This window comes from Trachinotus anak, unplaced genomic scaffold (assembly GCF_046630095.1).
Source record: "Trachinotus anak isolate AG129_WGS33_773 ecotype Australia unplaced genomic scaffold, CSIRO_AGI_Tana_v1 ptg000020l, whole genome shotgun sequence".
NCBI lineage: Eukaryota > Metazoa > Chordata > Actinopteri > Carangiformes > Carangidae > Trachinotus > Trachinotus anak.
In genome coordinates, this window is record NW_027273871.1 from 1,200,526 (window position 1) to 1,216,935 (window position 16,410).

General features: G+C 43.2%; 1 protein-coding gene across 3 annotated transcripts in view; it reads right to left on the minus strand.

Annotated features, from left to right (window-relative positions):
- Window positions 1-15,631, minus strand: part of dclk1a (doublecortin-like kinase 1a) — a 50,271-nt gene extending 34,640 nt beyond the window's left edge. For all 3 annotated transcript variants that reach the window (XM_071505976.1, XM_071505978.1, XM_071505981.1), the window contains exons 1-3: window positions 15,489-15,631; window positions 14,515-14,910; window positions 13,349-13,689 (exon numbers count right to left, since the gene is read on the minus strand). In XM_071505976.1, the coding sequence (XP_071362077.1) occupies window positions 13,349-13,689; window positions 14,515-14,875 (702 nt within the window). In that variant the 5' untranslated portion in view covers window positions 14,876-14,910; window positions 15,489-15,631. The remainder of the gene's footprint in view (window positions 1-13,348; window positions 13,690-14,514; window positions 14,911-15,488) is intronic.
- Between the last annotated feature and the right edge of the window lie 779 nt (window positions 15,632-16,410).

Here is a 16,410-nt window from a genome sequence, read left to right on the forward strand (position 1 = left end):
ATTGGCTCACTGACCTGTTGTTACTAGAGCTCCAGAGAGAGGTCTGAGAGAGGAGATGTAAAACTGTGATGGATTTTAGTTCTTAAAACAAACATACAAACAAATAAATCTTCTTATGGAGATCAACACTTCAAACAAAACACCAGAAAAGTGTAAAATATAGTTTATAATATCAGTTAACAACTTTGTTGCCAATTATTTTTGATTTGATCAGACTAATCAAATAATGCATCAGTAATTTCAGCGCTAAAGTTACTATAATGATTTTATTATAATTTATCAGTTTTATGCTTGTGTTCTTCTGAACACGATGGATTGACAAGACACTCATCCCACTGAAACCTTTCATCCTGTTAAAAAGGATTTTTGTTGGATGTGTGTTTGCTGCTCCGAGTCAGACCGACCAGGTCCTCAGACCCTGACCGCTGCTGCTGCTGCTGCTGCTGCTGCTGCTGCTGCTGCTGCTGCTGCTGCTGCTGGAGTCAACCAAGGTCACGTTGCTGGAATGTGACTCTTTGAAGCTGCTCATCAGAAGATAGAAACTATAGCACACCAGAACTGTCGGGTACGCAGGGAGGGGAGAGGACACACGCAGAGCCTAATCAGAGTGATGAGTCTGGAGAGGAGAAGCGAGCGGATAGAGGGAGGGACAGTCTTCATGTAGGGCAGCCTCTGAGGGCAGCATTAAGAGGCTGAACTGATATGGAGCAACACACCAACACATACTGTGCTGTACACTGAGAAGGGTGTGAAAAAGTATGGTTGCCATGGTGATAATGCCTTCTAGGCATTGGTGCATGGCTGGTGCATGCCACCGACTTGCACACTGTGATAGCGGGCTCCATCATTCATATTTTATCTCCTATGGGCATGATGCTCTGCAGAACTGTGTCATTCACACAAATCCACACACAAACACATACAACAGGGAAATGGCCTGGTTAGGTAAGTAAGTACTCGTAGTTTCCTGCCTGTTTAAAAAAGATGATGTTGAGAAGCAGAAGCTGAAATGCTAGTAAAGACAGACGGACAAATAAATGATGGAGAGGAGACGGGGAGCTGGTAAGGGAGAAAGCAGATGAAACAAAAAAAAAACAAAAACAAAACAGAAACAGTCAGAGATGAAACCAAATCCTCCGAGTCAGAGAGGAAGCAAACAGACAGAGGGAAAAGAGTAACAGAGGAGGAGATCTATTCCTGACTGCTGCTCTGAGCCCAGTGACAAAACAAGCTGCTTTGATGTCTCTGGTGCTGCGTTCTCACAGAGAACCAGCGCGGTTACACAACATCCACCGCTGCTAAAACAAGGACAGGAAGAAACAAACAGAGAAACAGAGGAAAAGAGCAGCTAAAATAAGAAGACGAGAAAAGAGCAGGGGGAGTGCGGAAAATGGCAAATTCACAAGCCTGCCATCACCTTTCACACATCTTCGTTATACTGACTCAACGACTGAGCCACGATGATCGAACCACTTGCCCGCACTGAGTAGGAACTTTACATTTCCATAATATCATTATTAACATCTGCAGGAGTAAGGCAGAGGGTTGACAGGTTTACAGATTGTGTATGACATCTCACGTGCCTGAGCAGCTCTCACATTCCCTTCCCTTCCTGTCTGCTGCCACCATGACTGACAGGATGGTTTATTAATCTATCATGGCGCTCACAGACAGAGGAAAGGACATCTGTTTGATACCCAGATGTTACAACAATAACACAAGAATTACATAGAAAGCCTTGCACAAAAAGATGACCAAAGAGGCATGACCTCTATAAATGTAACCACCATCTCCTCCTGGAAATGTCTTACACAACAAACAACAGAGTACCTCTCAGTCAACCCATTTTTATTCTCACTACGCCACCTAGTGTAGAATCAAACACCAAACACTTCTAGGGTCTATTTCTCTCTCTTTCTCTCTCTCTCTTTCTTTCTCTCTCTCTCTCTCTCTCTCTCTCTCTGTGATTTGTTTTTTTCTTCTTTTTTTTTGTTTCTCTGACATTAAATACAAATCACATTTAGAAACCTTTTGCAACTCATATGGTTTTGCGCAGCATTACCGCAGAGGCAGACCACAAACTGAGACAGAAGCGGTTACACCACACGGTGGCACTGTTGAATAACCATACGATGAGGAGAGATTCATCAGCCGTTCTCCACGACAATAATTCAAAGAGCCTTGTGTTTTTTTATAACAGCACTGTCACAAAAACGAGGTGATATACAGTCTAGGAGCCGATGTGAAAAGTGGACCCTCGGAACATATGAGACACACTAACTTCCTGCATTCACAGTGGAGGATCAAACAGAGAAGGAGAGCGAGGCAGACCACAGCAGCAGACACATAAAGGCAGTTTAATTCTGAGTCTCTGTGGGGTAACACTTTTAGTCACTCTGTTTGGTGTGTGTCAGGAGGGTGTAACAGTAAAAATACAGAAGAAGCCTTCAAAGACACAATGCAAATATATATATATATATATATATATATATATATATATACATATATACACATATATATATATACACACACACACACATATACACCGGCTATTGTGGTGTACCAGTGCGCTGGTGGTGCGAAATCTTAGCACTTTTTAGCACTTTTTGTTCAAACAGTCTGTCTGGTTCTCACTTGCAGCTCCTGTGAAACTGCTCGCTCTGCTCATTGAGATCGGCTATTCCTGTCTCCCGGTCAGATCTCAGATCTACCTAAGGACTCCTCTCACCTCACTCTTTACAGGGACTTTCTTACAGCCACTCAGAGGTAACTGAAGCATAAATGTGTGAAAGCACATCTAAGTGTATTTACCTGTACAAAATAAGAAATAGCGAATTATAATAAGTACTGAAACAGTTATAGTTTTAAAAATGTATCACCAACACTTTTGATAATCATTTAACTCATGTATCAAAGTAAAATTCAACATATCTCTTATGCCCAGTTTCCTTTTTGAGAGAATTTACTTCTTTTCTGTTTTATATCATGTTGGATTGAATATCTTTGGGTTTTGAAGAAGGCAATGTAAAAAAAAAAATGTTAGCTGCAGCCCTTGTTACAGTTTTTTTTTTTTAATGTTTGGTCTTTCTCAGATAAGAAACAAAGGCATTTCTCTGAGACTGGAACAAACAGAAGGCTCAAGTACAAAGCCAGCAAAAAAATAAAGAAAGAAAAAAGGAAAACCACTAATCTACTGCGCCACAGTAGACTCACAGTGGTTACACAGAGGACATGGTGAGGTCAACATAATCCTGCCCACAGAAAGACCACATTTTGGAGGGACGAGCTGTCGCTGTTCGGTGCCAGGGGAGCTTAGCTCAGTGGAGCTGTCCGCGGTGCTGAATCAACCGCAGCTGGCCCGACACAGCCCGCTGTGCTGCTCTGATACACTCAACACAGAGAGACAGGTGGATGGACAGACAGATGGGTGGATGGATGGATACTTAAAGACAGGCAGACTGACAGAGTAACAGATGGATATATTGATACAAGACGAAGAGAGACAAAAACAACATGCAAACAGCCTCTGAGTGAGGGAATAAAAAGGAGGAGAGGAGTGAAATATGACACTGACTGACGAAGCTTTAACATTTACACAGCAGCATGTTCAGGCTGCAACAGATACCAACAGTATTTCTGAACGACATGCAGTACGTGGACCATAATTAATATAACTACATAGAACTTATAATTTAATAACCTGTGAGTCTTTAACTCAAAGTAATGTTACATAAATTAGCATGGAAATTCTACAGGGTTACAACCCCTGAAAGGAAAAAACACTGTGTCACTGTCAGGAATATACGGCTTATTAAAACATCTGCAGAGAAGTTCTCAGTCTCACTCTCAAAATGAAACATCCAAAATGCATTTCCTTCACACTCCAGGGGAATTTAAATGATCTCCTCAGACCAAAAGGAGACACAGAAATGGGCAGGCGAAGAGCCATGCTGGCTGACAGGAGGAAAGGTAGACTGAAATCGATCTGAAAGAGGCAAGAGGGAGGGATGAAACCATCTGCACCCCGAGGGAGAATTCACACACACACACACTGCATGACCTCACTCAGCACCCTGCGCACCAGCACACCTCATCAGACAACCAACAGGGGTTGGGAGATGGCAGAGAAAGTAGGGAAGTGAAAGGGAGCTAAAAAATACAAGCAGAGGAAAATAGAGCAGCGACGACGTGAGGCCAATTAACGGTGCAGCGGGCTGAGTTAGTGCTGGTGTTACTGCGTTCACCTCAAACCAGCACAGCAGACTGCCTGCCCGGCTGGCTGGCTGGCTGGCTGGCTGGCTGGCTGCTCTGTTGCATAACAACTTATGTAACAGCTTCTGCTCTCCACAGGAGGAAGGCAAACTTTCTGTTGGAGCTGTGTCTGTGTTTCTCTCAAAGAGTGAGCACATCCCGCCTGTCCTTCATGTGTGAAGAGAACCAACTTTTTTGCAGTCACGAAATGAATGAAAAATAAGGAATTATGCAGCAGTGTCCCCATGAGGACACAAATCAAACATGGCCTCATGGACTCAACTTTCTTTTCCTCTTTCAACCCTTTTCTCTTGTGTTTTTGAAGGTTCCCCGCTCATTTTCATCTTATTTGTCAATTTATCTCATCCCGTCTTGTTTTTCATCCACTTCCCCCTCTCTCTCCACTAACCCACACTGCTCATTCCTTCACTGACTTCTTTCATCTCCCCCTCTATTGATCTCTCTCCCCCTTCAATCTGCTGTCTTGAATCTTTTTTCAAGGATGAGTTCGGTCATTACTTAGTTGATTGAAATTCTTCTCATGGTTGATTATTCTGCTGATTATTTGGTCCGAAAAAAAATCAAAAAGTAGTGAAAGTTCAAATTCTCAGAGGAAAATAATGACATCTTCAAATGTCTTGTTTTGTCCGACCAACAGTCCAGAGCTTAAATATAGCCACAGATAGCCAGCAAAGAGTCACATTTGATAGGATTGAGGGAAGGAAATTTGGCAGTTCTGCCTAGAGAAATAGCTGCTGATTCATTTTCTGATGACTAATTGATTAATCAGCTTATTGTTTCAGCTCCAATAAGAATACGAAAAAAGCTAGGTCTGCTGAGACCTCCATCTACTGAGGACAGGATATGAAATATTTACAAAGACTATCACTCTCACTGCTGCAGTAACAGACAGCAGTCAAACATGCCCATAATTGCATGCAAATTGAACTTCATACAAAACCGTGTTGATTATGCAGCACGCTTACTGTATATTTCAAAAGTGACAAAATGAAGAGGTGCCAACATGCAGACTAAACTAAACTCAGTAGAAGAACAAGAACAGGAATAGGGGAGCTACTCATGACAGGAAAAAATAACAATAAAGAAATTATTGGAAAAACTACTTACTAGGTATTTATTTTCATTTGAGCCAGTATTTATAAAAGTTGCAACTGTGCAGATGCAAGAATTTTCTATTAGTTCAAAATGGTGCAGTGCAAGAATTTTGAATTGTTTATACTGTATCAAAAAAACTGCTTACAGGACATTCCTTTTTTTAATTAAGGTGCATTTGATATAAAGACACAACAATATTGCCTTCTTGAGAAGCACTGTTTACAACCTAGTTTCTTGGTGGCTCCCTCACTGAGTCACTGAGATATGTCACGGTCCCGCGCTTTAAGTGAATGAAAACAATCTTTCAAATGCAGATTTACTTGAGAGAGATTAGAGATTGGGTGAGTCAGAAAGTGCATGAGCCAGACTGCGTGTGTGTGTGTGTGTGTGTGTGTGTGTGTGTGTGTGTGTGATGAAGTTGTGGTGTGACTAGGTTCTCAACAGTCTGCCTGTGCCCAAAACGTCTGCCATCGATCCGAATTTGGCAGCAGATCCTCTGACTACAGACAGCTCCCCAATCTGCTGGTAGACAGAGACACGCACAAGCAAACTAACTGACTGAAACAGAGAGAGACAGACAGACAGAAAGAAAAACAACACATCATAAATAACCTGTTTATACACAAAAACAGAGGTTTCTGCAGCGGAATGCTGAACAAACCATTTATGATCATCGTCTGCAAATATAGCGTATTTAATATGTATAGTAGCAAACACACTTTATACTTGGTCCATGAGACACATTCACACACTCACAGTACCCTCCCCCCAAACCCCCTACCACACACACACACACGGTTCTGTGCTGACTAACTGTGACTCAGCAGATCAGCAGCAGCAGATGGACTTTGCTTCCCACAATCCTCCTATGCAGAACAAAAAGTGACTTCACCAATATACAATCTATCAAATAGGGACTGAAAAAACGTAAAATGCTTTGTTTTTGAGCGGAGCATAATCCCCGCACTTCATAATACGCAATGTTTCTAAGTGTTGTTTTTGTTGCACCCTCTCTACAGTCCCTGCAGAGCTGAATAGAGCCTAAAGAGGACAAGGGGAGACACGGGGGGAATAAAACTAAGGAAAAGTAAGAGACAAAATAAGGAAAACAGGAGGGAGGATAAAAAAATGAAGGTGGGTTGGTGCAGAAGGATAGACAGAGAGAGGGAAAGAGGAGAGAGAGAGGAAGAAAGAGAGAGAGAGAGTGGGGGAGAGCAAGCCATGCCATATGTTGCAGCTCTTGGATTTGGGGATGCATGCCGAGTGCGCTAATTAAATGAGGACTAAATAGCCGTAAAAACAATGGCACATGTTGACAGCAAGAGACAGACAGCCTGAGTAAAATGAAGTGAAGGGATGTGAGAGAAATATGATCAGAGGGGGGCATGGGCAGCTATGGACTCAAGGAGAGCTAATTTTTTGATAGGGAGAAAACTGAATATTACATAAGAGGATAAAAAATGATGCAGATAGAGAAAGAAGCAGAAAAGAAAATGCGAGAGACAGAAAGAAGAAGAAGGAGGCTGCAGAAGAAACAGGAAGATAAAAGGATATTAAAAGCTCTTCAGCCTTGCCAGCAAGGAGAAGAACAGGCCAACGATGCGGTTTGAAAAGTGAGAGCTGCACTGCAAGTGGTTTGGACTCACTCTTCTCCTACATAGAACTTATGTTTAGCATGTAGCACAGAAAAATACCACGGTATTATCAGTGATAAATCTAGGTTTGGGGAAAAAATGCAAATAATTATGATGCTTCACAGAAAAGGACACAAACTCTGAAGTAACTTATTTGCAATTAGGAATGTCCCACTACAAGGACAGATCCTATCAGGTTGAACGCCAAGCAGCAGCACAGAGCTACATAATAGCAATGAAAACTTCAGTGTGTGAGTTTTCTAAGCAGCATGAGACAGCGAGCAACTCCAGAAAGGTCAATTCATCTGCACCAGGGGCATCAGTCCAAAAAAAAATGTTTAAAAACAAAGCTTAACTGTTTGATAGGTCAGGAGGAGAAGTTTCAAAACTCCTGTCAACAAACTTTATATAAAGAAATTCACAAAACAACAAGAATACGAGTACTGCTCTGTGAGGCTGTACTTAGGCACAGCGGTGCTTAGCGTTAAATGCTAACACCAGCATGCTAATTGGCTAACAATGAAAATGCTGGCATGCTGATTGTTTACCAACATGCTAAATGTAATTTTTATATAATTTATAATGATATAATGCTAACATTAGCTAATTCTCAAAGGTGCATAATGTGTAATAGGTTGGAGTTGTTGGAGTTGGATTTGTAATATTGTTTTGCAGGTATTCAACCATAACAGCCAAAAAAAAAAGTGTTCTACTGATGATGCTAAAGGAAAAATTGGGGGGATAATGAATGTCTGTGCCAAATTCTATGTCAATAATTCTAAAATGTTTTGAGCTATTTCAGTCTGGACTCAAAATATCAGACTAACAGACAGACATCGCCATCCCTAGAGCCATGCTGCTAGCGTGGCTAAAAGCTAAAAGAATGGCACAACAGGAGAGGATGCATACAGGACTTGACAGTTAATTGACATAACGCCCACTGTAAGAAGTCACCCAGACAAAAAAAAACTGCTCACAGCACAATGATGCAAAAATCTTCTATAGTCAGGGTATTTCAGATTCTGCTGCTTCAATTTGGACAATTCTTTTTTTTTTTTTTTTTTTTTAAATAGCTGAGCCCCCGAGCTTTATGGAAGTTCAATACTAATGTGTGGAGTTTTCTCTGCTGCCAAATGTGTTCTTGTTTGCCGGGAGCAGGTGGTAATGGTTGCTTGCCACTGTTGGGTTTCCAAGAAAGACATAAGGTTAGAATACATCCTCTGATCAACGCTAGGCTACTTCTTCATCCTCTCACTCTGAACTGAGGACAGATTGGGTGCTACAGTGACTCACTCTCGCAAAGTAGTATAACAAGACGGGATGAGCCGGGGCTGGCTGGTTAGCATGCTAACTTCACTAGAAATGCGGTGATAGAAATAGAAGCGAAACAAGTCTTTACATTGCTCTCCACCGCTGGAGAAAGCTCTGGGTGAGTAAAGGAATGCAGTTTGATGCTAAACTGACAGCCTTTCTTCTAGACTGGTAAGAAAACAGCTGTTAACGCTAACATTGGCTAGGGAACAATAGCAAACATTGACATATAGCACCATTAAACGCAGACCTAATTTCAAACAAAACTTCAACAAATACGACCAAAATGGATAAATATGAGTAAAGAGGTAAATGAGAAATTTGACTTTTTTGAGATTTAAATGAACTGACCCTTTAAACCCTCTTACGGTTCATTTGTCTAAGCCTTGTATTTATAGTATTGGCAGCCAATGTAGGAATCATACCTATTGCCCAGGCTCAACCCACTGAGACACATACTAAAGGATATCATCAATAAGAAACTCAAAAACAGAATGCAACCGACCTTACAGATGACTAAGTGGCATCACTTCATGCACTGGTTGATAACTGCCTACAGTTAAAGGCTAGGGATGCATGAGCAGAAATCTCGATCAGTCTATTAAAGAGAGTGTGTCACTATCCGTGCCTAAGTATGCATAAGCCTCGCAAGGCTCAAGGCTGGCAGCTGGGCTCCAACATATAGTGTCTGTGTGTGTGTGCGTGTCTGTGTCTGTGTGTGTAAACAGAGCTTAGATGTATAAATAGATCCGCCATGTCCGTGTCCTAAGCCACTTACAGGTCGTCTACCTTCTTGATCAGACCAATCCAGCTACACCATCCTACCATGCTACTGTGTGACATCACAGCAGGTCAGCCGGTTCCTAGGCAACTAGATCAAATCATCATAAAAACTAGCCAAGGTGAAGAGCCTGCTGAGAAATATGAAGTGGTGGTAACCCCGAAGGAGAGGGGACGGAGCTAAAAATACCACCTACCAGATACAGTGAGACCTGAGACAGTGGGAGAATCAATGTCACAGTGGGGGTGGAACTTGATATATTCTTTCTCACTCAGTTGCTCATATTACAGACAGAAATATGATATGCAAAATGATCACAGTAGAGTAAGTTCCCAGTGGGCAAACTGAGTATAAGGCACATATCAGATACTCACAGACACTTGTTAACAGCCTGTCATATGTTGTCTGCTCTCTTTCAACATGTCATTATTATCATCAGTTTCACCCTGATTAGTGCCAAATAGAAAATGTTTATTATTGATAGCAAAGACAATGAAAAAAGCAACTACCAAAGCAAAGGTTTTATAGTACAAATTTGAATGTATACACTGTGGATGTTGTATTGAACACATCAATACTTTTTTGGTGCTGACTTAGTGAACGCCTGGTGAGCTGAGTCCAAATTCAATAAATAATTTGCCTGTTATATTCATTGTCTGTGTTGATATAACATTTAGTTGCCTTTGAAAAATTAAAAAAAGGGTTTGGAAAAATTTACCCCTCAAAGCAACATATCACACACAGTATTGTTTTGGTATTAAAAAATTTAACTCAGTTGTCATATTGGCAATACTGCTGAAAAGCCTTGGCACACACTCACACATAAAGAGACACACATAAATAAAGAGGCATAATAAGAGAACTGACAGTAGACTGTAGCTAAAACAGACTCTCACTAACTCAACTTCAGATACCGAAAACATAATCCATTATTCATCTTAACACACTTCAGCTGCGGTATTTGTAACTGAACTGAACCTCAGAGAAAAACTTTTGAAAATATAATGAAATGAATGAAAAAAGGAATCATGTATGTAGGGAAAAAATGAATGAACAGTCTTGTAGGCTGGTGCAATCTTTGAGAACGATTAGAGACAGAGAGAACGAAGACGACTAGGGCTGTGGGGATGTACGTGTACATCCTGCCCCACTGTCTCTGGCCTCATTACAGGGGTTAATGAAGGCAAGAAGCCTGAGCTCCAGTTCTCAGATGCTCTTTCTCTCTCTCTCTCTCTCTCTCTCTCTCTCTTTAGGCTCTGCAGCTCTGCTGGGACTCAACATTACTGGCAGCCAGGCCCAGAAACCTACTTCTGCCGTAGGCTCAATGACGGACATGGCTCAGCTGACGGCAGCAACCCACAAGCACAAAAACATGCACGCACACAGACACACACACACACACACACACACACACACACACACACACACACACACACACACACACACAGTACTATACTTAACCCATAAAGTAACCTTACCTTACAGGTAATTACTTTTAGCACACTCCTGATATTCAGTATATTCAAGTGTCATTAACATACAATTTGCTCACTAGTCATCCCACCCTGTTATTGTTATATTTTTTTTATTTAGATGTATATTTAGACATAGCTTATGTAACTGTTCATTATTATTTCATATAACATGATTTTGTCAGATTGCCTCAAATTTCATGGTATTGAGGTTTATTTTCTGTTATGCTAAGCCTGGTTCTCTCTCTCCCTCTCTTTCTATAATGGTAACGTTAACATGGATTAACCACATTTCACAGGGGTTTAAATTTGCTACATGATTATCCAGTGTTTTCTGAGACCTTTCACCCATTCAGAAACTGGAGGCTGTTCGGGTTGTACCCAGGATTTCCTCTCACGCATGAAACACCCATAGACTCTCTCAATCCTATGCAAAGGTGATCTGATCCGGTCTATTGTCAAACCTGTTTTTTCATCATTGATTCCCATCTTGCTTCTTCCCTTTGCAGTTCTCTTAATAACATAACCACAAACGCAAACTCTCCCACATGCATTAACCCACGCATGCATACACAGTCACACATAAAAACGAGGAGGAGTATGTTCTGCACTCAGCCCAGCCCTGCCAATTTGGCAGCGAGCGTGTTACCATGCCTACAGGCCCAATCAATACCATGTCTAAAAATAGCATAACCATAATAGTCTTACTTCCAATCGCAGAGTGCTGAACTGGGCGAGAGCAGCATTTATTGTGTAATCTCTAAGATAACTGTAACCAGTGGCGACCACAGAGTTCGTGAGTATTGTGCAAAAGCGTGAGTTTAATCCCCAACAGGAGGTTTCTCAAGGAAAACCTGATCCTGGGATTTTATTGGCTGGTGCTGGGGTCTCGCAGCGGGTCGGATCAGGAAATCTGGAATGACTTCCTGCTGGGTTAACAGTGGATCATTAAACTGACAGCATGGCCTCAGACCCAGCACGACATGCCGCTGCCAACGCATGAAGAGTAATCTTTAGAACTTGGATAAATGGTAACACAGAGTAGTAAAATGGCAATTAAGTACCAAAAGCCCACGGGGCAAAGAGCATATTCATGAGAATGAGTCACAAATTGGCTATTTAGGAGATGATTACTGCTGTACGACACAAAATGGCAGGATGCCCTTGACGTCAGACACAATCTGCTTCAAAGTAATGGTGTCATTCTGATGCTACTGCCAGGGGAAGCGTGGCTCTGTGTCGCTACATTCAATAACTTGGAGCACAGCATGACCGAGAGAGAGGCGGAGCAGGCGGGGGGCAGACAGACAGACAGACAGACAGAAAGAAACAATGATGATGGCTGTGGTGGCGTGAGAGATGGAGAGGTGACATGAAGACAAACAGGAAGAGACTGGAGCTGAAGCAGGTTAAAAATATGAATGAATTGAAGCCCTAGGATGCAGGAAGGGATGTCATCTTTTTCTGTGAGCCTCCCCCCTCTCTGACAAACACAACCACAAACATGTGCCAGCTCAGACAAAGTGCGCTTGACCTCATTTAACGGCAGTACAGACCAAGTTCAGTGCCATCATGGGACCACCTCATTTTAGTTCTGTTGTGGAGAATATGCACAAGGGTCTATACATACCTACAAATGTGTACAATACTGTCTCAAAGTGTATTCTTTTTATACCGTCTCCCTCCGCAGCTGAGAGAGGAAGCTGGATAGGTGGGTGGACCATCAAGGGGGGGCCGAGACTCTGATTTATTTTGGTGTTCGGAGGCAAAGCTCTGACACACATCGCTGGAGCGTGGGTGAGAACCCAGACTCCATTCATAGACTTCTTTCATCTTCACCTTCTCCCGACCTCTTTCAGTCTCTGTGTCACACGTTGACAGCTCTGGCTGGGAACGGGGACGCAAATGTTCTTCATTCATAAAAGGCTCATGAAAGAAAAATGAGAGCGCGTTCATTAAGTATTTAGCAATTTTGATCCATCTATCAGCCTGTTGATCTTTATGTCCCCTCTTCGATGCTAAACCACCACTTTCATAAAAGAATAATTGTTAGTCATGATTTTCAATGTCGTACATATAATCACGTCCAAAATAGCAATAGAAAAACTCCCTCTTATCTCTGCCTATCTCTCTCAATGGAACCACTCATCATGTGTAACAACAAAACGTCAGCTTCCACTGACTGCATTGCAAGAGTTTGCCTCTAGACTGGAAGCTTTAAAAGATTGCTGTAGGGAGGACGTATTTTTGTAGGCCAATCTGGAAGGTAGCATCCCCCAGGCCCCCTCGACAAGAAGCCAATGGGATTTTTTCCATTGGCTTTGGATTGATAAACAAAAGTTTATGATACAGCAAGATAACCTTAACAAATTGATTGATTTTCATGTTCGGCGTGATGACATCTAATGTCCCTGACAGTCTCATTTAGCCACTTGTTAGCTTGTTTTTAAGACATATAAAAGCTAAAGAAATCATGAGTTACTGACGTATTTTATGCCACCGCAGACCTTATATCAGCCGATTCCAAAAAACCCGAGTGACTTTGGGATGAGGGAACAGGAAGTGAAAAAATGATAACTTGTATCTGGGTTTAGGACTCATTCCTGTAGCACTCTATAGAAACATTAATCTACCTTGAATGTGGGCTAACAATCAGCAACACCATCCATGATAAAACTAAGTCAAAGCCATGACTGATTTCCTTGGATACCATACAGAGACAAACACTAGCAATTCAGTCATCTGACACGTTCAGTGCCCTGACCAATCAAAAGATTTCTCACCAGTTTGCCCTCCAGCGTATAGATCTTCTTCACCACTCCAGAGTCAAGCTTGATGGCATCAGTGATGTCGGTCAGGACTTGTTCGTAGGAATGGGCCGTTTTCTTGTTCAGCAGGATTCTCACAGCTTTGCGAGGTTTGACTCCACTCCGGACCACCGTCACAAGCTTTGGGCGTATGAAGTCGCGGCTCTCAGGAGCCCCAGCCTTGGCGCTGCCCAGGGAAGGAGGGCCGCGGGAGGACGCGGCTGAGGCCTTGACGTTCACCGACCAGTTGGGGTTGACGTTTTTTGTGTAATCCAACTTTTTGTAAGCTTCAATGGAGCTGCACACATAGCTGTCACCTGTTGGGGTTAGGGAGGAGGAGATTACTTACAAAAACAGCAAAAATGGTAACAAATGTGAAAGAATACAGAACAGAAAGGTAAAGAAAGTAAAAAGATACAGTGGCATAGGCAGGCTACTTTGTTCTGTGCAACATCTCCTAACCAACCAACAGCACTATTCTTCTAGCATCAACCAGCAATCACTTTGATAAATAGTTTAAAACTTAAAAATATACCGATATGGGATATTTTTGCAGCTTGCTTTCCTTCTTACTGTTCATACAGGTCTATATATGCATATATTTCATACCCAACATGAACAACTTACAAGTCTTCACAAGTCACTTCTCATGATGTAATGATATTGGCACTTACAGATCATGAGAGCGGTAATCTGAGTTGATCACCATATGGCCATCAAATGAGTGACATAATCTTCATAATAAATCTACAGTGTGCTTAATTGGGTTAGCCGTCCTTATGGAGCATGGCCCATAAAATACCACGTTGACCCTGAGTTCAACTCAGCCTGTAAAAGTAAATTGTTCTCAATGTGAGACTTTACATTACCCATAGACTGAAATGTGTTACTTTATAAAGCAGAGAGATTAGCCAGGGAAGATCACACACAGTAATATGATAGATACAGGTCAGGGAGTGTTTGCTCTTTAAGAGACAGGAAGAGATGCAACTAGATTACAGATTACATTATTGATGCTGAGTCCAGATGGATGAGACACAGTCCTGCACTGCAAAGCTTTCTCATGTCAGGCACTGTGACCACATGAACCTGCCAGTTTGACTGTAGCCCTCCAGGTGGGCATTACAATTCAACATACTCACCTTCTACCAGTTGGTCAATACTGGTGATCTTCTTAGAGCCGTCCAGGGTGTAGATGGTCCGGACGCCCTGGGGCAGGTTGACATTGTCGGACAGGGAGCGGGTCAGGTCGGCCAGCAGGGCGTCAAAGGTCCGGAACCGGTCTGTGGAGATGGCGTACACTATCCCGTTGAAGTACCTGTCTCCGTTGCGGTAGAAGCGGACCTTCTTGGCTCTCTTCTCCGCGCTCAGGGTCTTCAGGGTCCGGGTCCGATACAGGCTGCAGTGGGCGCTGTGTGTGGGACTCGGCACCCCGTTCATCTTCGCGCTGGAGCGGCTGTGCCTCTGACCTTTGTCCCGCTCGTCGAAATGCTCCATCTCCATCTCGCTGCCGAGGCTCACAACTACGGCTGTGCTGTCTGGGAGACAAAAGGAAGAGGAGGAGGAGGAGGAGGAGGAGGATGAAGCTGCGGTGAAAAGTTTTCAGCAGCGAATAAGTAAACAAAAAGGAGGAAAAAGGGGGGCAAAGAAACGCGAGGAGAAGTGTGGACGGCTGATAGAGGAGAAGCCAGCCGGCGTCGGTCTCTGGTGCCCGGTCTGAAAATAACTCCCTAATGACAGATTAAGTGCTCTTAAGCCGAGCGGTGACGACCACACCGTCTGACAGTGCCCGGGCTGTCCTGACGCGCAGATGGATGGAGAGAGGGCGACGGTCACGAATCGATAACAGTCTATTAATTTCCCTCTGTATAAATATTCAGAAGCTCCGCGCACATCCGGACCCGACTGCATCCTTCGATGCAGAGTTGCCCCGACACTAAACTGCGACCCCCACAATAAACATCACACCTTAAACAACGATTCAAATATGGAATATGTACATTTCACTTTCTCCTTCTGAGATGGAGAACTGCGAGTCGTTTAAAAGGAAAAGAATAAAATGAACTGATCACTTATAATTGATCACTTTTGATGGAGAGGACAGTGACGTGCTTACCCACACGAAGGATCAACGCTTCCGTGACGGTCACCTCCAGCCTGCCTGATGTTGGATGTCCCTGTGGATGTGAAGAAAGAGTTCAGTGAGCTCGTCGCTGACACTGGATGGTGGTGAAGTGCGATCCTGTCCTGGCTGCAGGGAGTGAGACCCCCCCCCCCACCCTACCTCCTCCCTCCCTCCCTCACTCCCACTGTGTGTCCCTTTGTTGTCCGGTTGATGTGCTCCACCACCGAACACCAGCCCGTGCGTGTGCGTGCGTGTGTGTGTGTTGTGTGTGCGTAATGAGCAAGAAGCAGAGGCTGGACTGGAAATGAACTAGGTAGCAGCTGCTTCCCCTCCCCATTCTCTTTTCACCCACCTCCTCTCTCCTCCTCCACGTCACTTTGTCGTGATTATCATTCAGCGCCCCCACCCTTCATTAGGATGCAAAGCCACCACATGTGCTGGGGATGCTTCTGGTCCTGCACCCCCCCCCCTCCCCCCCCCCCCCCCAGTCGACGCGTGTCTTCAGGGCATGGTGGTGGTGGTGGGGGGGGGGGTCTTTCCTCCCTGGTGGCAATTCCAGAGATTTTCCTTTAAAGCGTCATCAATTTCATTCCCAGTTGTGAGGCTTAGTTTTCTTCCATTTTCTGCCTTTCAATGTCAAAAAAAATACCTTTCTGGAAAATTCCCTGGTCACAGACTTAACCAGAATTACCATTCATCCCATATTCATTTCACACATGGGCCATATATCTACATGTTTCTGAATGTGAGTTCATTCAAATCAAATCAAGAAATATAAGCCGGAGCCTACTCTGGCTGCATACTCTTGCTCTAATCACATCCCATTGAAACCTTGGGCCTATAAGCACAGAGCAGCATTATGTTTAACCCACTAGGATATTTGCACGTGAGATGTTATGTAACACACTCACTC